This window comes from Paroedura picta, chromosome 18 (assembly GCF_049243985.1).
Source record: "Paroedura picta isolate Pp20150507F chromosome 18, Ppicta_v3.0, whole genome shotgun sequence".
NCBI lineage: Eukaryota > Metazoa > Chordata > Lepidosauria > Squamata > Gekkonidae > Paroedura > Paroedura picta.
Window position 1 is genome coordinate 3,582,501 of NC_135386.1, and position 20,100 is coordinate 3,602,600.

Sequence of the window (20,100 nt, forward strand, 5' to 3'; positions counted from 1 at the left end):
GTCATACAGACCATTTTTTTAAAATATGTCTTTCTTTTCAGATGTGTAGCCCGCCCTTCCCTGGGGGCGCCAGGCGGGTTGCAAAGAACAGAAATACAGTTAAGACATTTTAAACCACAATATTAAATTAGCGATACAATAACGGTATGAAATATCCATTCCTGAATATAGGACTGGGAGAGAGATTTGCCCAATTCTGCTTCCTGTCTAGGGAGAGAGACCCGAAACTTTTGTTTTGAGACTGAGACAGCCTGGAAATAGCCACAGGGCTCTATTTCTAGAAAACAGCAGCGAGATTATGATACAGAATAGGAGAAATTCATTGCTCAGTGGAAATTGACTTTTTTGCAGGAAAGGGGGAAAATGATTAGAAGATCTGTGGGTTTGACAATCAAAGGAATAAAAATCTTCCCTTAGATTGGGTTTTGTGATAGTAGTTTTATAGGGATTAAAAAGGATTTTTTGTTATATCTCTAATAATTTTAGAACAAGTAAATGGTCTTGTTACAATCGAGTGAATTTGGATTATTCGGTTAATTTCAGCCCAGTGGCATGTTTTTGTCCCTGCTTTTTGTCCCTGTTTTTCGTTTTCTTATTGTCTGTTTGCCTATTTTGAGTTTCCTGCTCTGTTTGCTCTTGCCGACAAACTCAAACAAAACTCTTTTATCTAGGCGAAACACTCTCTCGGAGACACAGAAGGTAAAAACATCTGAAACGGGTGGGAGGAATTTCTGAAGGGCGCCCCTCTCTTCTAGGCCTCTGATCTCTTCCTCATAAGATTACAAAACGGCCAACGTGTTCCTCTTCTCCAGCTGGGCAAGTTCTAAAAACGGACTTAAAATGCATGCAATGCTTGTTGGAATAGGCCAGATCTACCGTGCATAAATACAGAGAGATGGCTAGGACGTTTTTACAGGAACAGCTAAGCAAAATTAGGGACGTCCCCTTATTCCAGACTGCCCCCTTTCCCCTCTCTTGAAGGGCTGGTTAAGGTTTTCCCGGTTCTCCAGAGAAATTCCTGGAGATTTGGGGCTGGGGCCTCAGTGGGGTCAAGGCCCTGGACCCCCCCCCCCCCCCCCCCGCCAAGCAGCCATTTCCTCCAGGGAGATGATCTCTGCAGCTGTAATTCCAGGGGGTCCCCAGGCCCTGCCTGGAGATTGGCACCCCTACTTTCCGCTGCTTCAGAAATGAGACTGAAGAATAAAAACGGGCAGCACCCCTATCAGGCTACCCATCCCAGCCCCGAATTGGCACGTCCCCAGGTCCTATTACTTGCTAGTTTATTTATTTATAATTTAATTTATACCCCACTTCTCCTGATCAACTCTAGGCAGCTTACAACAACAAAAGCAATAAACAAAACCACAGTCCTGTTAGTTTCCTGCGCGGCTTTTCCAGGGGATCTACTAAAAGGAATGCCAGGAATGCCCGCTGGAAACTTCCAGTGGCCACAATCCTCTGAGTGTAGCCCTTTCCCAACTGCGGGGAGACGGCTAGGTCTCTTTTGAAGAGGGAGGCGATCCTAACAGAGGCGGCCGCCCCAAAAGCCGCCGGGACCCCCCACGCCTGTCGGCTTGCCAACCTCCAGGTGGCGGCTGGAGACCCCCTCCCCCCTCCAGGGAGGGATCTCAACCGAACCTCTGCGTCCCACCCTTCCTCCGTCTCCAACCCCCCCCCCCCTCCCACAGGTCTGGAGCAAGCAAGCCGAGGCACGTGTGCACGCCGCGGGCTAGGCCACGAGTTCGAGCCCTGCCTTCCGCCCGGCCATTGTTGCAAAACCGCTCCGGGCTACTAGGGCGCAAGACCCCCCCGGCCGGCTCCCGCTCGCATCTCCCCCGCTTGCAAAACTCGACGGCGGCGCCCACCCCCCTTGGCCCGCCGCCCGGCACCGCCTTAAGCGCCTCCGGGACTCACCGGCTGCTCGGCAGACGCGGGGCTCGCTCCAGAAGGCTCCTCCTGCGCCATGGCTGCTCCGCTCGCCGCCTTCCGCTCGGCCGTGGGACTGGAAGGAGGTTCCCCGGGGCTGGAAGCGGCTGGCCCTGCCCAGCCCTTCCCTTCCCTTCCCTGGCTGCGAGGCGCTTTCGCTTTTACTCTCCCTCCCTCCTTCCTCGCTTCCTCCGTCCCTCCTGCGCGCATTACGCGCGCCTCCCACCCGCCTTTGGGAATGGAGGTGAAGCGCTTCGCCCTTTCGCCCGCCTGCGCGCCATCCTAAGCAGAGATCTCTGGACGCTCTGGCTGCGGGAGGGGGCTGGAGCAGAGGCAAGTGGGCATCCAGGGGCTCTTGGGTCGGTGCAGGCGCCCTGGCGCTTTGGCAACTGTGCCAACGCGTGTCTTATCTCCGACAAGGCATGCCTGTGAAGCCTATCCTGAAAGTTGGCCTCCCAGGTGCCCCGGGACTGAGGTTTTGTTGTGGGCATGCACACAGAAGCTCAGACCCAGAAGGACACTTGGTTGGTTGTCAAGCTGCCCTGGACTCAAAGTTTACCCCCAGAATGAAACTTGGTTTGACTCTGTTCCGTCCATGCACAGGAAAGCTTGTTCCCCTGGAGAAAGTGGCTATGTTGGAGGGGGAAAGTGATGCAGGGGGATGGAAACAGTAAACAGAGACTGTTTTCCTCCCACTTGGCAGTCTTTTTTGAGGGAGAGCTCAAAAAAGTGTGTATATATACACTGCAAACGTGTATATTCTTGTTTTCATACAGAAAGGGCTCGAGTTCAGTTCCCGGTATTTCCATTCAAGGATTTCGGGGGACAGGCTGCAAAGAGAGGAGTCAGATGGACCCAAAACCTGACTTCAGACTTAGCCAGTGTGCTTAAGAGCGCCCGACTTAGACCCGGGAGAGCTGAGCTCAAATCCCCACTCTGTCCTGGAAGCTTGGGGCGATCACATACTCTCAGCCTGGCCTACCATGCAGGGTGGTTGTGAGGACAAAGTGGGGGAGAGGAGCACGGTGGGGGCCGTAATGGGGAGAAACGCCCGGTACAACTGATGTCAATAATAAACAAACGTTTATTGTCTTAACATTCAACAGCAAGAAATGAGATACAGAATATACACCTATTTTTAAAAGCGCCAAACCAAAACCATACGCACCACAGACAAATCGCAAAAGGGAAACCTTGAGATTAAAAAAAAAAAAAAATCAAGTCGGCTTCTCAAACTTGGAAACCTGGGCTGAATTCTGACGCGGGATCTCCTCACCGTTGGCGTAAGCGGGCCTGGGGCTGTGCCCACCGTCCCCCCAATCGTTCTCTTTCCATCCGGTCATTTGGACACAGCCGTTCTCCCTCGGGAAGTGACCGGGGAAGAGCTCAGGGCGGCTTCTGGCCTTGGCGGTGCTCCAGTTCGCTGGACGTTCGGAGCCAGGGGCGGCCCTGGGTTTGCAGATGCAGCGGCGGGGGTTGGAGGATCAAGGCAACATGATCCTCCTTTGCCCGCGGACGGGGAAAGCGTGGGACGGACCCCTCTCCGCCAAGGTCATCCTGAAGGACACGGTCGGGACGTTGGCGCGGCCCTGCCATTCGCTGGTGCTAGTTCATCGCCCGGAAGAGTGTTTCTAGCTTCAGGGCCTTGGAGATATCTCCTTGGGCCCGCAGCCTCCCAGAAACGTAAGCATTCATAGGGTTGAGCTCACCCGAGACTAAGGGACCCAGGTCACTCTCTGCCACCTCCAGCACCACGTCGGGAGGGTGGTCTGGCCGTCCGTGGCCTGCTTTCCCGCGGCCTGCGGGAGGAAGGAGAGGAAGGTCAGTGTCCTGCGACGGGTGTCCCCGGAACTTTCCTAGCCTGTGGCAGCTGAGGAATCATGATGCGTGGGTGTGTCCACAAAATGGCTGCCCTGGGAGGCAGAGCCAAACACACACACACACACAGAAGAGGCCCAAGGACAGAGGACAAGAGGAGAGACGTGTAAAAACACATTTGGAGAGAAGGTGTTTGTGTGTTTCTTGTTGATCAAACTAACTAACCCGTGGAGAGATCCAGGAAATAGATGTTCTGCTTGCCGCTTGGCAGTATAACGTTGAACTGGTAGCAAGCTCGGATCTGGTTCACTAAGGACTCGGATAAGTATTCGTCCACGGTTAGCAGAAATTCTTCGGGGTCAAAATTGCTCTGCATGTCCTGGACCATGGTCCTGTTCGTGGGGGAAGAATTCCCGGTTTCGCTCTGCAATTCCATATGTTCCTCTGAGTGGGGAGAAAAGGCCAGAATGTTTTAGTGAGCCAGGCGAGGGAACAACAGCAAAAAAAACCCCTTAAAAGAAACATTCGGAGACAGCCTGAGCGTGACTGATTCCCAGATTTGAGGGGATAAACAATCAGGAAGCAGGGATTACGCTGGATGCAGAGACACAGTGGTTCCCAGGTTGGATGGGCGTAAACAGTCAGGGGTTCATTGAATTCAGAGTCTCACGGAAGCAAATTCCCAGGTTTAAGGGGGATAAATGATCAGTCATCTTTGACAGTGCTGAATTCAAAGATTCCTGGAAAGAGGGATTCTCAGATTTGAAGGCACAAACAATCAGATTCTCTTAGAATCCTAGAATCATTGAGTTGGAAGGGGCCATACAGGCCATCTAGTCATAGAGTAATAGAATCATAGAGTTGGAAGGGGCCACGCAGGCCATCTAGTCATAGAATCCTAGAATCATAGAGTTGGAAGGGGCCATACAGGCCATCTAGTCATAGAATCCTACTATCATAGAGTTGGAAGGGGCCATACAGGCCATCTAGTCATAGAATCCTAGAATCATAGAGTTGGAAGGGTCCATACGGGCCATCTAGTCATAGAATCCTAGAATCATAGAGTTGGAAGGGTCCATACAGGCCATCTAGTCCCACCCCCTGCTCAACGCAGGATCAGCCCAAAGCATCCTAAACCATCCAAGAAAAGTGTGTCTCCAACCTTTGCTTGAAGACTGCCGGTGAATCAGAGATTCCCAGATTTTCAGGGCATAAACAATCAGGAATGTACCTTGCATTTGGATCTCATCCCGGCTAGGGCCGACCAATGGCTTTCTTTCTGCCCAAAGTGAATGTGTGGAGGCATCGGGTGAAGAACGGGAAGGGACCTCTTCTTGCAACGCATTATTACCTCCTGCAACTGAGGGGAGAAAGATTAGGCCAGGCTCCCTGACGCAGGAACTGTAAGAAAAGGATTAGGTGCCAAACCTTTTTCCCGCCTGAGGCAATCTGAAACGTGTGGTGGGGGAAGCCACAAAACGGTTGCCACAAAATGGCTGCCGCAGGAGGCAGCGCCGGAAACAAAATGGCTGCCGAAGGAGGCAGAGCCGGAAACAAAATGGCTGCCCCAAACGGCCACCAATCACACCAATCCCCATGCTGCCAAAGCAACGCCAATCAAATCTCCACTGGCCAATCCGAAGACTTGCTGGCCAAAAAGCCCCACCGGGCCCCACCCACTTTTTGGGAGCTCCCACAGGCACGTCGTTGGGGACACCTGGTTTAGAAGCTAATCCAGGCCCTTCAGCAGGAAACAACCCAAATCTATGGGCTCTCAATAGCTAAGAAGGGAGCTTCCAGAGCCATGGGAAGTCTACCTCGGTTTAAGCCACTGCCTTAATCGTATTCCTTTTTTGGTTACCGACGGGGCATCACCTGTCTTGGGAGGTCCCTTGGAGTCGGTCCCCACTGCGGTTAAGTTCTTTCCAAAGAAGTGAAGGGCCAGCTGTTGGAAGGCGGAGTCTAGCCCGGGCACCGCAAAACTGGGGTTCATCCTGGCAGAAGCTCCCGCGGTCGCCTCCGCGGGGACCTGCAGCACGGACTCCAGGAACAATTCCACCCGGTCCACCTCAAGGCCCCACGCCTTGGTGACGTCGTTGATTTCCAGCTAGGGAGAAGGCCGGAGGACACAGAGAAACCGGACATTTGGGTCTCCTCTAGGACAGGGGTAGTCAACCTGTGGTCCTCCAGATGTCCATGGACTACAATTCCCATGAGCCCCTGCCAGCAGGCAGGGGCTCATGGGAATTGTAGACCATGGACATCTGGAGGACCACAGGTTGACTACCCCTGCTCTAGGACACCCAATAGAAAACCGCCATTGAGCCTGTCGCCGGTTCGGCAGAGGGTAGAGCGTGGGTGTGGACGGGGCGTGAGCCGTGGGGTTTACCAGGAGCTGGTTGCCGATCCTAAGCTTCTCTGTTTGGATCTCACGGAGGTACTTCTTCAGCAGGACCTTGGTCATGACGTTCTGGGCGGTCATCCGGGTAGCCATGTTGAGGTCCTTCACCGTCATGATGGAAAGCACCGGATCACAAACGCGGAACTGGACGTCAGCCCCGATGGACACCAGAGCCCCGTCTTGCGAGGAGAGCTGTGGGGGACCGAGAGGACGGATTAACGAACCGTCGGCCACACCTTTCGGAGGGTCTCCCGGGTAGGCGTGCTGGGGAGAGGCTGGAAATGGGAGACCCGGTTTCAGATCTGGGTTCAAATCCTCCCCCTTTGCTGGGGGGAACAGGGGCCAGTCGCCATCCTTCAACCAAACTTCTAACCCAATTTCTTCCAAGGAAATCGGAGAGCCGGTGCGAGGGCTGCCAACCTCCAGCTTAGAATTACAACGGATCTCCAGCGTTCAGCTTTTTTGGAGGTCGGATTCCAGAGCATCACGTCCCTGATGAACTCTTTTTTTCCTCTCCAAACCTACAGGCTCAGCCCCGAAAACCTCCAGGGGCTTCCCACGCCTAGGGGATGCCCGTCTTCCTTTCTGAAACGGGAACGGCTCACCTTGCAGGGGGGAATGCTGAAGGCACGGGTCCTCAAATCCACACGATGCCATTGGTCGATGAAGGGGAGGAGCAAGACCAAGCCCGGCCCCTTGGGGGCTCGGATCCGCCCCAAACGGAACACGATCACTCGCTCATAAATCGGGACCGTCTGCAGAGGGAGGGGAGCAAAGGTGGAGCCGTAGGGTTGCCAGCCTCCAGGTTGCGGCTGGAGCTCTCCTGGGATTCCAGCTGTTCTCCAGGTGAGAGAGGTCAGTTCCCCTGGAGGAAACGGCCCCTTTAGGGGATCGTAGTCTCTCCCCTCCGCTAGCCCTGCCCCTGAATGCTCTGCCCACCCTAGTCCCCTGGTATTTTCCACCCTGGAGCTGGCAACCGCATTGGCCCGTGCCCTGCCTGTTTCTTTATTTTAATAAAGAAAGCCTTAATAAATAAATAATAAATAAATAAATAAATAAATAAATAAATAATAAACCCTGAGCCTTTGGGGAGGGCGGTATATAAATCTAAATAAATAAATAAAATAAATAATTTGATTTTTGGGGTTCCTAAACTCCAAAAAAGAAATTGGCCTCAGGGCGGTGGACGACCTTAAAAAGAATGCCAAATGCAATACGTCGGAATAAAAATCCTAAAATTCAATTACAGCCCTTTCCCTAACCCTTATTAACCCGCAAACTATCCTGGGGGGGGGCGGGGGGTTGGACTAGATGACCTTGGGGGTGCCTGCCAACTCTATGATACTATGTATACTGGAACAGCCTAGCTTGAAGGCCGCTTTCCCCCTTCCTTCCATTGCAAGGACAATTTCCAAGCACAGATTGTTGATGCACCCCAGTTATTGCTATTATATATTTTATCCTCGTTTCAAATTCACTGCTGGTTTCTGGCCGCCATCTGGTCAGCCTGGATTTCAGGCAGGGGCCGAAGCAGAGGGGGCTCTCAGACCAGCCGCCCCTTGAAATGTCATTCTGGCCGGTCCCCCTGCTCCCGCTTACCTTCAGGACGAACCACCCAGAAATCGGGAACGTGAGGAAGGTCACCAGAAATACCAAGGCAATGACCACCCTGTGGCAGAGGCGTGAGACTAACCCTTGGGGGGCACCTGAGGAAGGAGAACAGAGGTCATGGAGAGAACAGGGGTGCCCCCCCACCAAGCTGTCACGTTCAGCATTGCAAGCCCCCTCTCCGCCATGAGAAGACCCCATCAGTGCTACTGGGCGGCCAGGTTACAGATGCCTCGTTCTTTACTTAGAAGGGAAGGTTGAAATGTGGAATTCGCTGCCAGAGGGTGTAGGAAGGGATACAGAAACCAACAGCTTTTTAAAAGGACTGGGTCAGTTCACAGTCCAGCAGTGGCTAAAGAGAGCCTCCCCATTCAGAGGCGGTCCACCGATCGCCTGCCTCTCTTCTCCCCACGACAGACATCGGTGAGCTCTGACATTACTGCTCTGGGAGAACTGCACTATCAGGACTGTGACGAGCCCAAGGCCGTCCGTCCGGCTGCATGGGGAGGAGCAGGGAATCAAGGCCAGCCTGCCAGATTAGGAGATGCCGCTCTTAACCACGACCCCAAGCTGGCTCTTGAGCACCAAGAAACGTTCCTGGGGTTGTTTTATTTTGTTGTTTTTTTTAGCGTCCAGGGGTGTTGATACCTGGCCAGTCGTGAACCGCCGTTGTGCTCTTGCTGCGCATAATCCATTGCCAAATTTGCCAGCAGCCCGTCTTCCTGCCACTTCCCTAAGCCGTTCAAAGTCGGTCGGCTCAGCGGGCCAAACCCACGGCGGGGTACGATAACACACCGGCTATGTCTTGGGACGGGGCGTGCATCATGCGGGCATCGCCAGAGGGCCAGGAGGGACGGAACCAGGTGCCCCAGAGCGGTCCCACCGGACGCCCAGAGAGCCGGGGTCCCAGAGGACGGAACTGCACAGAACCCACAAAACTGGTCGTCTGGACAACTCAACCGAGACGGAAGCCCACGGCGTTCCATTTGTCCAAGTTCCGGAGGGCGCCAGCTTCAGCAAAGAAAACACATGCTCATCGCCCCGGGAAATCCCTCCTGGGTCCTTTAAATGGCAGTCTTGAAGAATATTGAAGAAGACCTGTCGTCCTTGTCGCTTTCCGAGAGCCAGAACTTACCTGTCCCGGTCCACACTTGGTCCAGTGGGTCGTACGGGGACCCTGCTGAGAAGAAACCTCTCTGTGCCGCATTCAGCCAGATGCTGGATTGTTGGAAACGGTTGTAATCTCCCAGGGGCACCGCTTGGTACCCAGAACGGCTGAACATGTTTCGATCGACTCCCCGACCCTGCGCACGATGCCTTTTTTTGCTGCGTCTCCAACCACCGTCGTCCTCTTGGAGGGACTATGAAGGCTTGTGCATTTCCGAACCTATTTTACGCCCCTGGATGGGAAAGCACTAGGAACGAAAAGGGTATCTGTAGGGGTGAAATCTCTGATTTGAGCTGGTTTTTAAAAGCCTGTGCATCTTTTCCCTCCCATCGCTGGGGATTATGCACTTCAGAGCTGTCACACCTGGGATCGAACCTCGTAGGTCATTCCGGGGTCTCTCTCTCTCTCCGCGCCACGGATTAACACGGCTATGCCCACGTGGCTCTCCTCCAGACGGTCTGCGGTCTGCGCTGCTTTCAGATGACTCACAAAAGTCACACAACGCCCAGGCTGGGAGCGCTCAGACTTGCCCAATCTCGGCTGCTAAACTGGGCCGACCCTGGTTAGTTTTTGGCAGGGAGGACGCCGAAAAAGTCCCGGGTTTCTATGCAGGGGCTGGCCGTGGCGAACCACCTCTGAACATCTCTGGCCTTGAAATCCACAGGGCTGCCATGAGTCAGTCCCCACAATCAGAAAAACACCATGCCAATGACCTCAAAAACGCAAGTTTCCGGCTCGGCTGAAAAGCTTAGCTCAAACAGCCACGGCTGTTTCCAAGGGACCACGAGATGCAGCTATTCTCACTGGATTTCCCAGCCGACGTTACGATGACTCCACCAGAGATGGGAGGATGTGTCCTGTTTAAAAAAACAAACAAAAACATTTTGAAGTCCTGGTGTTTTTTTTAAAAAAAAAAAGCAACCCACCGCCAGCTTCCTTCCACCTGAGGAAATCCTGCCTCTTTCAGCTTGCATCCAGCCGGTGAACCTGGCGCATGCTTGCTCCCCGATGCGGAGATGCTCAGAGGATGCTTGGCGTTGTACTTCCTGGCTGGGTCGTCCGGCTGCGCCCGCAACAACAACCTGGTTCAGAGGGACAAAGAGAGGGACGGCTGGTCCGCTTTTCCCTTTCCTCTTCCGGTGATCTGAGATTGCTCCCTCTGGCTCCGGGAGGACTTTGGCGCGGTTGGCGCATGGATGTGGCAACTCCCGAGCGTCGGGGAGGGAAGGCGACTGTGAAGGGTGTTTGGAGGTTCTGCAAAACGGGATGGTTTTTGAGGCGGGGAAAGAATTGCGTGTCCAAAGGAGACGCGTTTGCACCACAAGGCTGCCCTACAGATTAGCATTAGTTTGGGGACAATTCAAAACCACACGGTTGTGGCCACGTTTTTGGCGTTCCACAGCGTGGGTGTGTGGCACGTACTTTGCAGCCTAAAAATTGCTGCCCCTGCCTTGGGAAAACCCTGGCCGGGGATATCCCCCAAATTTGGCCTTTAAAGGGTTCCCTTTGAAGGGGTACGTAGGCTTGTGACCTACAGCTGTGTGTGTACCTGAGCAGAAATCCCCTTAAATTAAGCACAAGCTGAATCCAATGTATACATCAGCCGAATCCGTTTTTATATTTTTATTGTAAGTTTTGCTGCAAATATTTTTTGGGTGTGGATTTCGCATACAAATAGCTCCTCCAACAAACTCCCTGCAGGAGAAAACTTTACTACCAACGGTCTAGGCCAGCTTTCGAGATAAGACTGAAATAGTTTCATAAGCAAAGGCCCTGCATGTAGAAAACTGGACTGTCAGGAAGCAGCCAACAACCTAGGCCAGCTGTTGAGCTGAGAATGAAATAGCTCCTCAACCCAAAGACTCCCTGCATGGAGAAAAACAGACACTCAGGAAGCAGTTATATACTAAATCAGCCTTCAGGCTGCAACTGAAATCGTTTCCCAAACAAACTCCCTGCAGGCAGAAATCTAGATCCCCCAGGAAGCAATCCGTGGCCCAACCAGCTTTTGGGCTATGATGCCAACTGTTTCTCACTAATTCCCAAAGCGAGAGGTTTTGTTTCTCCCTCCCCCTTTTGCCCTGACACTCTACCTTTCTCCCTGCAAAGGTTATATCTCTAAAGGGCGCGGGGGCGCCACCCAAACCCTGACGCCCCCGCCCCCGCGCAGCCTGAAACGGCGCAATGCAGGAGAAACACGGCCGCTTGGTTTCTGCGGGGGGGAAACGACCCTTGCTCCCGAGCAAACCCATCGGCACACCCCCAGGCCCCGAGGCGACTCCTCCCGCCTTGCAAAGCCTTGCAAATCCGGTGCAAGCTCGGGCGGCGCGTCGCCCCTCCTCCCCGGAGTCGTCACAAGCCGAAAATGAAAGCGATCCGGATCAAAGTCCCTTGAGCTTCGCTCCTTGTCGTTTCCAGCCGTCCGGATCTGTGTTCGAAACCTGCTTTTCTGGCCTCTGGCGCTGACGCCGTCCGCTCGCCATGCAGGTAAAGGACACGCGACCCCCTTTCCCCCCCCCTCGTGCGTTGCGCGGTTTTCCCTGCTTAGGATCGCTCCGGCCCCGTTCAGACGTGACAGGGTGGCTCTGGGAGACACGGGTGAGAGGCCAAATTCTCCCTGGCCAGGGTTTTCCGGGGAGGGCAGCAATTTTTAGCCTACAAAAAACCCCAAGGATTGCTGGATTTTTTTTTAGCATGTCCTAAAGCACCCTGTGCAGTTTTATTCGGGTGCGAGCTTTGGAAGGAGCACAGCGTTTTCCGCCCGGAGGCGAAATTCCTCCAGGGATTCTTGTCTTTTGGGGTTGGGCGTCATCCGGGCATAGAATTGCAGTGAGTCACTGGATTGCGAATTCCCTGCGTTCTGCAGGGGGTTGGACTAGATGACCCCGGAGGTCCCTTCCCGCACTAGGTGGCTAGGAGATGGAACGGAGCAGGCTGCACCTCTAGGCAGAGGGTGATCCACAAATGGCTTTCCCTTGGCACAGTTGGACACACACAAGGGCCAACCAGGAATAACAAGTTATTTGATATGGGCACCATTTGTTTGGTTTTGATTCCCCCGGGGTGGGGGAGAGACATAGTGCAGCAAATAAATACATCACAGAGTTGGAAGGGACCTCCAGGGTCATCTAGTCCAACCCCCGGCAGAATGCAGGGAATTCACAGCGACCTGCCCACCCACAGCGACCCCAATTCCAGGCCCTTCTGACCACAATCCAAACTGGAGACTGATGTGAAAAGGTAAAGTAATTAACCGTGGAGATTGTAAACTAATAGTAGACGTTAATCTCCCTTGGAACGGAGTGGAAGGTAGTTCTCGGTTCGTCGGGACGCTTTGCTCTTTTGCAATATTTATAACCGCTTTAGGCGTGTTGGCTCTTTTGTTTTGGTTTGGTGGTTGTTGTTGGAACAATAAAACAAAGGTTTTGAAAAGGACTGCGCTTCTGTTTGCTCTGAGCGTTTTGGAAACAAATTTTCCCTTTCCTTGTTTGCCTCCAAACTGAGACAGATTTGCAGGGCTTCCTGCTGCCCCCCCCTCCCGGGGGGGTCATCAACTCTGCATCTGCTTGGCCCCAGTGGGTTGAGCTGTTTAGCCCAATCGTAGAAGCAGGAGGCTGTGCAGGAGAATCAATCTCCCAAGGAAAGTGTTGCAAAGAAGGTGAATTTCAGACAGACCCACCAGGTCACCTTCAATTTGCAGCCGGAAGAAGAGAGGGAAGCCGAATCTGAAGAGGGCTTTCCCAATCTCAAATTGTCAGCTTGTCCGGACATGCGGAGACCTGTGTCTTCCTGGAAGGCTGCGTAGATAAATACAGGAAGGCCCTTCCCAGTAACTTGGACAGGGGATCAGAAGAAAATTATCATGTTATAAGAACGATCCTAAATAAAAGAAGGGTTGTTTTTTAAACCCCGCTTTTCCTTCCCCTGAAGAAGTCTCAAATTAGCTTACAATCGCCTTCCCACCAAGAGCCAGCTTGGGGTAGTGGTTAGGAGAGCTCTGAGAGTTGAGAGAGCTCTGAGAGAACTGGGGATGGCCCCAGGTCACCCAGCAGGCCTCATGAGTCTTGGAGGGGCTTCCAATTGCTTTCCCTGCCTAGGAAGTCCAGGATGGCTACGCAGAAGCTGGTAACGGCGAACCACCTGGAATCATAGAGCCGGAAAGGTCTTTGAGGGTCATCTAGCCCAACCCCCTGCACAATGCAGGAACTCTGTGTCTCACCCTGGAAACCCTCCTGGGTCGCCATAACTGCGACTTCGCCGTGACATCGACCATCATGACAGTCACCCACGTGGGGCGGAAAAATACAGCCTTCCACCACGAAAGCGTTCCGCCCCCTTCCGTCGCGTGCCGGTTTGTTCCGGAAAGCTGCTCACCCCCTTCCTCTCTCCGCCTTAGGAAATGGAGCAAGAATTCGACTTCCTGTGCTGTGAGAAGTGCCAGAGGGAAGCCCAGAACCCCAAACTCCTCGCCTGCCTCCACACCCTTTGCTCCCAATGTCTCCACGAATCCAAGCCCATCAGCCACTGCCCGGTCTGCCAGGTCCCTGTACGCCGTTCCCTGGACAACGTCCTCTTCACGCACCTGCAGGCCAACCTGAGCATCTACCGGAAGATAGCGGCCTGCGAGGACTTGCCGTGTGCCCGTTGCAAGGAGGTTGCCGAATTCTGGTGCCCCGAATGCAAGGAGTTCATCTGCCGGGGGTGCTACGAGGCCCACCAGTGGTTCTTGAAGCAGAAGAGCCACGAGGTCCAGAAAATTGAGGAGGTCAGGGGAGACACCGCCACCAGGTTCCTGGCCGGAGCGCGGAAGTCCTGCACCCTCTTCTGCCCCAATCCGACCCACTCTAACCAGGGTCAGATTTCAAGGTGAGAAGAGGGGGAAGGAACCGTGGAAGGGGAAAAAAGTCAAGGTGGGGCTCTCTCTTTTGGGGTTGGCCAGGCTCCCTCCTGGGGAATTCTTATCCCGGGTCATTCCTGCATTGGTGGGCGAAGAGATTTGTCAGGGAGTTGGAAGGACTGTGGAGATTTCTGCTAGGGCCGTTGCAGATTGTGAGTTTCCTTTACGTAAGCCGCTTTGAGCCTCCTTCAGGAGAGAAAAGCGGCATATAAGAACCAACTCTTCTTCTGCTGCTGCTGTTTGGCCACATCTGTAGACTAGACTTTCTCAAATTTTTGAGCATCAAGAAACCCCTGAAACACAGCAGAGCTGTGGACATGCCCACCTGGGGCCCCGCTCCTTCCCACCCCCTGCCAAATGGGAATGCCAAATGGGAATAAATGGGAATGCCAGATGGGAATAAATAGGAATGCCAAAATGCCAAATGGGAATAAATGGGAATGCCAAGAAGAAATAGGAATGCCAAATGGGAATGCCAGATGGGAATAAATGGGGATGCCATGGGAATAAATAGGAATGCCAAAATGCCAAATGGGAATAAATGGGAATGCCAAGAATAAATGGGAATGCCAAATGGGAATAAATAGGAATGCCAAAATGCCAAATGGGAATAAATAGGAATGCCAAATAGGAATGCCAAATGGGAATAAATGGGAATGCCATCTCCACCTCAGCATTTCTAGCCCCGCCTCTTGCCTCCGCAGCATTTATTGCCGCGAGTGCCGCAAGCCGCTATGCTGCTCCTGCGGCCTGCTGGACAGCGGGCACTCCCGGTTCTACTGCGACATCAGCGTGGAGATCCAGCAGAGGAAGGAAGAGCTGAGCCGGATGAGCGAGGACCTCCGGGAGAAGGAGCAGCGCTACGAGCAGAGCCTGGGCGACCTCCGGCAGAGGGCGGAGCAGATGGAGGCGGTGCGGAACGAGACCCGGGCCCAGATCGAGGAGAAGGTGGAGGAGATGGTCCGGGATATCCGGCGGAGCGGCGACCGGCTCTTGGAGGAAGTGGACCGGCAGCTCCAGAAGGAGCGCCAGGACGCCCAGGCGAAGCTGCGGACCGCGGAGCAGGCGCTCCGCCGGATGGAGGCCGGCAAGCGGCTGGTGGAGGCCATGGCCAGCTTTGCCTCTGACCAGGAGGTGATAGACATGCACCCTTTCATCAAGGACTCTCTGGACGAGCTCAAGACGGAGCAGGTGCCGGTGGCGGGGCTGAGGGTCCCGACGAGGAACTTCGTGGAGGTCAAAGACCAGCTCCAGACTCTCTGCAGGAGAGTGATGGGGACGAAAGGTGAGGCGTGGCCTGATCTGGGCTGCTCTGGGGGCTTCTTAAGGACATCAGGAGAGCCCTGCTGGATCAGGCCAGGGAGGGCCCATCTAGTCCAGCTTCCTGCTTCACACAGAGGCCAACCAGCTCCTCTGGAGGGCCAACAGCAGGGCAGAGAGGCCGAGGCCTTCCTAAGAACCTCAGAAGAGCCCTGCTGGGTCAGACCAGGGGTCCATCTAGTCCTGTCTCACCCAGGGGCCAACCAGTTCCTCAACAGGGCAGAGAGGCCTTCCCCTTGTAAGAACCTCAGGAGAGCCCTGCTGAGCTGCCACCAATCAGAACGGTCCATATTCACCTAGATAGGCCGAGGGGCCTGACTCTGCATAAATCTGTCTCACACTTTCTTTTCTTCTTGCAGATCCTCCTTCTGCCAGCAACACACCGTCGTCTTCTGCTGGGCTCAACGCGGTAAGGCGGTAGGAGGGGACGGGGAAGGTGACCCCCTCCTCAAAGCCATGGTGGTGGAGGATTGACGGGTCTCCTTGATTTCCTTTGGCTTCCGGTTCGTCGTCAAAGGAGCCGAGCCTGCCAGTCTCTCTCGGGACTTTAAGCTGTTTTCGACTCTCACTTTGGTTCCCTTGTACACGCAGGGAGCGCCGTGTAATGAGACCAGCCGCCCCAAGGCCCATGGGACTCCGACGCCCACGTATACCCTCAGCATCGAAAAGGGTCCTCATGGATTTGTAAGTTCCTTGTGGGTAGATTAGGATTTCTGCATCCTAAGACCGTAAGAGGGACTCTGTTGGATCAGGGCCCCTCCAGCCCAACTCTCTGTGTCACCCAGGGGCCCAAACCCAGCTGAGGCTTCAAATGAAATAAATCCCCACAAGCCTCAGGTGTCCCCCACCCCCCAGAAACCCCCCGCTTTGCTTCTTGCTTCCTAGATCCCGTCCATCAGCACCCCGAGGAAGCGTCCTGTGAACTTCTGCGAGAAATTCATCCAGGTGTCTCCCAAGATGCCAAAACACGAATGCAGCGAGAGCCAGGATGGGGAAACCTCCACCAGACACCTCCAGGATACGGCGACTGGCTCTCCGTGTGCCCACGAGAGGACCCAGGGGAGAGACCAGAAGGTGGCCGCTGACTCGGGCGACGCGGACCAATCTCCCCGGGAGATCTGTGAATCAGGTGAGAGGAAGGGGAACAGCTTTTGGCTTGGCTGTGCTTCGGCGCCAGAAGGCCGGGGGGCTCAAGTTGCTCAGCATTGACCTGGCAGTCCAGCCTAGGCTGATCTCGCCATCACCTGGAGGCTAAGCTTGGACCGGTGACCACCTTGGTTGCCACCTGCACCAGAGACCACCGAAGAAGGCCACGGTTGCTGTGCAGAGGTGGCCAGCTGCAAACCTCGTAACCGTATACCACGCTGGCTTGTAATGAAGAAAACCATGTCTTCTTTCCAGCAGTGGCCAGGGAAATGTATGAAGGCCCGGGGCCCATGCTTGTCCGCAGTTGTATCATAAATAGGAGAGTGCTTAGATGTATTTTTGGTAGCCCACATCCCAAACGGGCAAGCATGACCCCGGCCGGCGTGGGGTTGTCGTTAAAAGCAGCGGACTCTAATCTGGAGAGCTGGGTTTGATTCTCCACTGGTCCACAGGCAGCCAGCGGGGTGACCTTGGGCCAGGCACAGTTCTCCTTGAGCTGCTCTCACAGATCAGTTCTCTCCGAGCTCTCTTAGGCCCTCTTTTTTCAAACTTATAAAACTTTTAACCAATTTTTAAAAATACCTAAAAAATTAAATAACTTTTACACCTTTAAACTTTTTTGTTGTTTTAAAAAAAACCCCAAGAACAGCTCTTCTTCTCTCTGAGGTCGAGCAAACCCGTAGGAATCTCCTTGTCTCTGCCACGACCCTGAATGTCCCTAGAAGCTAAAAATTCTCCAGTAGCATGGGCCCTTATCTGTTCTTCCTCTGCTTACAGAGGCTGCCAGTATAGTGATCAGCAGTTCAGAGGACACCGACGTGGACACCATGGTGAGTTTCTGAGCCTCCGCGAGTACATTGGCTGTGTGTTGAAAACTGAGGTAAAACGGCAAATCTCACAGAAAACACGGTGCCCTGAAAACAGCGTTCCAGAAATACACAGGGGCGTTTGCTGAGGCCCACAGCCAGGAGGAACTGAACTAAGACACCTGGAAGCAGGGATGTGCCAGAAAATAATTGTTTTCTTTCCCTGGCTCGGGTAGATTCGGCCACCCAAAGGGAGGAGAAGCAGCCGTTTTGCAATTCCGCTCACTGCCTTGTGTCAGAATTCCAAAGGCTAAATTATTAAGGATCCGTGGTGTACAGTCCTAAGTAACCCTCCAGCAGCCGCCCCGGGTGTTTTTCTGAAATACACCCTGACGTTCTAGCTGCACTCTGAAAAGTTGGGCTGAGACACTCTGCACAATAATCTTTTTTTTGCTTTCCAGTGAGCCTCTTGGCGTCCCAGAAGGCTCCCCAGCCAGCTACCTCCGTCCTGTCGTCGTGCCTGAGGGTAGCTCTGGAGCGTTCGGGAAGAATATTCCAAAAATGCTTTCCCAGCCTGTGTTTCCCAGCCGTCTCCGTCGCTTGCTGAAACGGCCGCGTCTCACCGCACCCTGCTTGCAGCCCCGCCGGTCTTTCTGGGAATGTGTTTGTCCTTCGTTTTTGTACGGTTTTCGCTTCCAATTCCTACTAGGAGAAGATTCGGTCCCCTCTGCTGAGAGTTTGGCCAAAGTGCCTGTCGGTGATGCCGCTGCAGTGCCTTATGGGTACTGGGCTCTAAATTTGGAGAGAGCAGCCTGGTGGTTCTCCGTCTTTGCCAAAAGTTAATTCTGAATAAGAGTGGGCGAGCTGGGCTCGTTACCTGTACTAAAAGAGTTACATTTGGCCCACACAAAGATGGTTCATTTGGGTTTTTTTAAAAATTTTGGACTGCAGTGGTTCGAATAGAATCAATATTTATAGAATATTTATATAATCAGAGTCAGAAGGGGCCGTAGAGGCCATCTAGCCCAACTCCTTGCTCAGTGCAAGATCAGCCTAAACTCATCCTGGACAACTAGCTGAAAGACCACCGGTGTGGGGGAGCTCCCCACCTCTTTAGGCAGCTGATTCCACTGCTGAACTGCTCTTACTGTGCAATTATGTGTGAAAAATATTTCTCCTCAGCACCCCCTTCATTGCAAAGGTCTTTGGGTCACGTCTATAAAGACAGCACAAAACTTCCTTCAGTTGGGATATGTTTATATTCGACATCTTACATTTCATCACTGAATTATTTTTCAGCTGAATCGTTCATTTCAACTGTACTGTGTAATTTTGCCGTTTTTACTTGTGTGCTGTTACATTCGGCAAATAGGCACTGCAACCAAAATTCAGAAGAGAGGACTATTATGGATCGTATAATAGAAAAGTAAAATGATTTCTCCTCAGAGTCCACATCCTTGCACACAGTTATTCTGAACAGGTCACATTTAGAACTGATCCTCGATCCGCTTCTGCATTTCAATAAAGTTGTTTACAGTCTCTGTGTTCTGAATTTGACTCCTGTTTGGCTCCAATCTCTTTAAATTTCGCCAATCTCTTTAAATAAATTGTCGATTTTGCCATTGTGGCATATTCGGCATATTTGTTTTCTCATTTTTCCAAGCGTGGACAAACCTCAAGTTTCCATTTTGCTGTGTAGATCATTCTAGCTGCTGGCATCATATCTCTGAATCTCTCTTCCAAATTTTGGCAGATTGTTAGGCAGCATACTTGGTAGCATACTCTTGGCTTCCATGGCTTTTTTTTTAAAAAAAACTTTAATATAGGCTGCATTTCTCCATGTATTTCCCTCTAATATCTGTGTTGCTTTTTTACCCATCTACTGCATATGGACAACACTTCCAGCGACATTTTGACATTTCCAACATTTTTCTTCCGACTTCCCCCTGGAAACTTGATTGTCTGTGCAGATTTTTAAAAACATTGCCTCGACAGCAACGTCCCTCACCTCACAGAGATCTCCATAGGGTGACCAGAGGCGAGCTCCGGCAGCCATTTTGTGACTGGCGCTACCTGTGGCAGCCATTTTGTGCATCAGAATTCCAGGGCTGCCTACAGGCTTCAAAAAGGGGGGGAGGCTACTGGTGGGGCAGACGGATGGAAATTTGCCCCACACAGGAGAGAGAAATGGCCAGCAATTTCCCCTCAAAGCCAGTAGGTGTCAATGTTGTCTCAAAATTTTATTTGCATCCCCCCCCCAAGCATAATTTGGAGTCCATTCCAATCAGGGTGGGAAACCCGTGGAGATCTGGCATGGAACCTGGGAAGGACTGGGACCTCAGTGGAGTCAATGCCACAGAATACCCTCTCCAAATTTGCCAATTTTCTCCAGGGGAGCTGATCTCAGTAGCCTGGAGAGGAGCTGCAATTCCAGGGGACCCCCAGGTCCCTCCTGGAGGCTGGCATCCCTCACTCCAACAGAGGTATCTGTCTCTGCAACTGAAGCGCCCTTCAAGGAACAACTGGGACGAAGGTGGAAACCTCCCCGGCAGAGTCCATGGGACCTGGGCCTCCCTGCAGGATGAAAGCCGGCCCTGGGGGTTGTTCTGCAGGGGCTGCGACCAGGGGGAGGCTAAAATCTCACCGGGATCAGGGGAAAACCCAGGAGAGGGACATCGGTGTGGGGTCACTCTGCTTGCAAAGTTTTGTCAACTTGCATTTTTAAAAGCCAGAGATCGGTTGCCCGGCAAGGGGGCACCCGCTCACCTTTCCCCTACAGATTCAAGGGTTTAGTCCCGCAGGAATCAAAGTGGGGTGTAGGGCCGTCTCCTGACCCGTCGGTGGGCCCCGTTTCCTTCTGGTTGGGTGTCGAACTCTCAGTGACCAGAGAGAGAGAGAGAGAGATTAAATAGCATGGACTGCCACACGCTCACCTCCAGGCGTTAGTAAGAGGAGGGCCATGCTGCCAAAGGGCGTGTAGCACATTTGCAACCCTGTGAGAGCAATTTCT

The 20,100-nt window shown here is 53.1% G+C and overlaps 3 protein-coding genes across 9 annotated transcripts in view; 1 reads left to right on the top strand and 2 right to left on the bottom strand.

Moving 5' to 3' along the window:
- LOC143827707 (protein PML-like) overlaps positions 1 to 2,151 on the bottom strand; it is an 11,787-nt gene extending 9,636 nt beyond the window's left edge. Inside the window, exon 1 of the mRNA XM_077317538.1 lies at positions 1,915 to 2,151. Coding sequence (XP_077173653.1) covers positions 1,915 to 2,136 — 222 coding nt within the window. The 5' untranslated portion in view covers positions 2,137 to 2,151. The remainder of the gene's footprint in view (positions 1 to 1,914) is intronic.
- An 841-nt stretch (positions 2,152 to 2,992) lies between these two features.
- Positions 2,993 to 10,175, bottom strand: STOML1 (stomatin like 1). 7 transcript variants are annotated; one of them, XM_077317381.1, is made up of 9 exons: positions 9,909 to 10,175; positions 8,889 to 9,778; positions 7,745 to 7,851; positions 6,751 to 6,900; positions 6,134 to 6,337; positions 5,620 to 5,851; positions 4,976 to 5,104; positions 3,970 to 4,188; positions 2,993 to 3,725 (listed from the first exon to the last, which is right to left on the bottom strand). In XM_077317381.1, the coding sequence occupies exons 2-9, from the start codon at positions 9,034 to 9,036 to the stop codon at positions 3,532 to 3,534; spliced, it is 1,383 nt and encodes a 460-aa protein (XP_077173496.1). In that variant the 5' UTR covers positions 9,037 to 9,778; positions 9,909 to 10,175; the 3' UTR covers positions 2,993 to 3,531. The 7 variants fall into 7 exon arrangements, with proteins under 7 accessions (XP_077173496.1, XP_077173493.1, XP_077173495.1 ...); XM_077317378.1 differs by having other exon boundaries at positions 9,880 to 10,175; XM_077317380.1 differs by having other exon boundaries at positions 9,865 to 10,175.
- A 407-nt stretch (positions 10,176 to 10,582) lies between these two features.
- PML (PML nuclear body scaffold) lies at positions 10,583 to 18,629 on the top strand. The gene is made up of 8 exons (XM_077317384.1): positions 10,583 to 11,408; positions 13,318 to 13,787; positions 14,523 to 15,103; positions 15,498 to 15,547; positions 15,730 to 15,822; positions 16,024 to 16,267; positions 17,062 to 17,114; positions 17,552 to 18,629. Exons 1-8 carry the CDS (start codon positions 11,403 to 11,405, stop codon positions 17,552 to 17,554), a joined length of 1,500 nt encoding a protein of 499 aa, XP_077173499.1. The 5' UTR covers positions 10,583 to 11,402; the 3' UTR covers positions 17,555 to 18,629.
- The last annotated feature ends 1,471 nt before the right edge of the window (positions 18,630 to 20,100 follow it).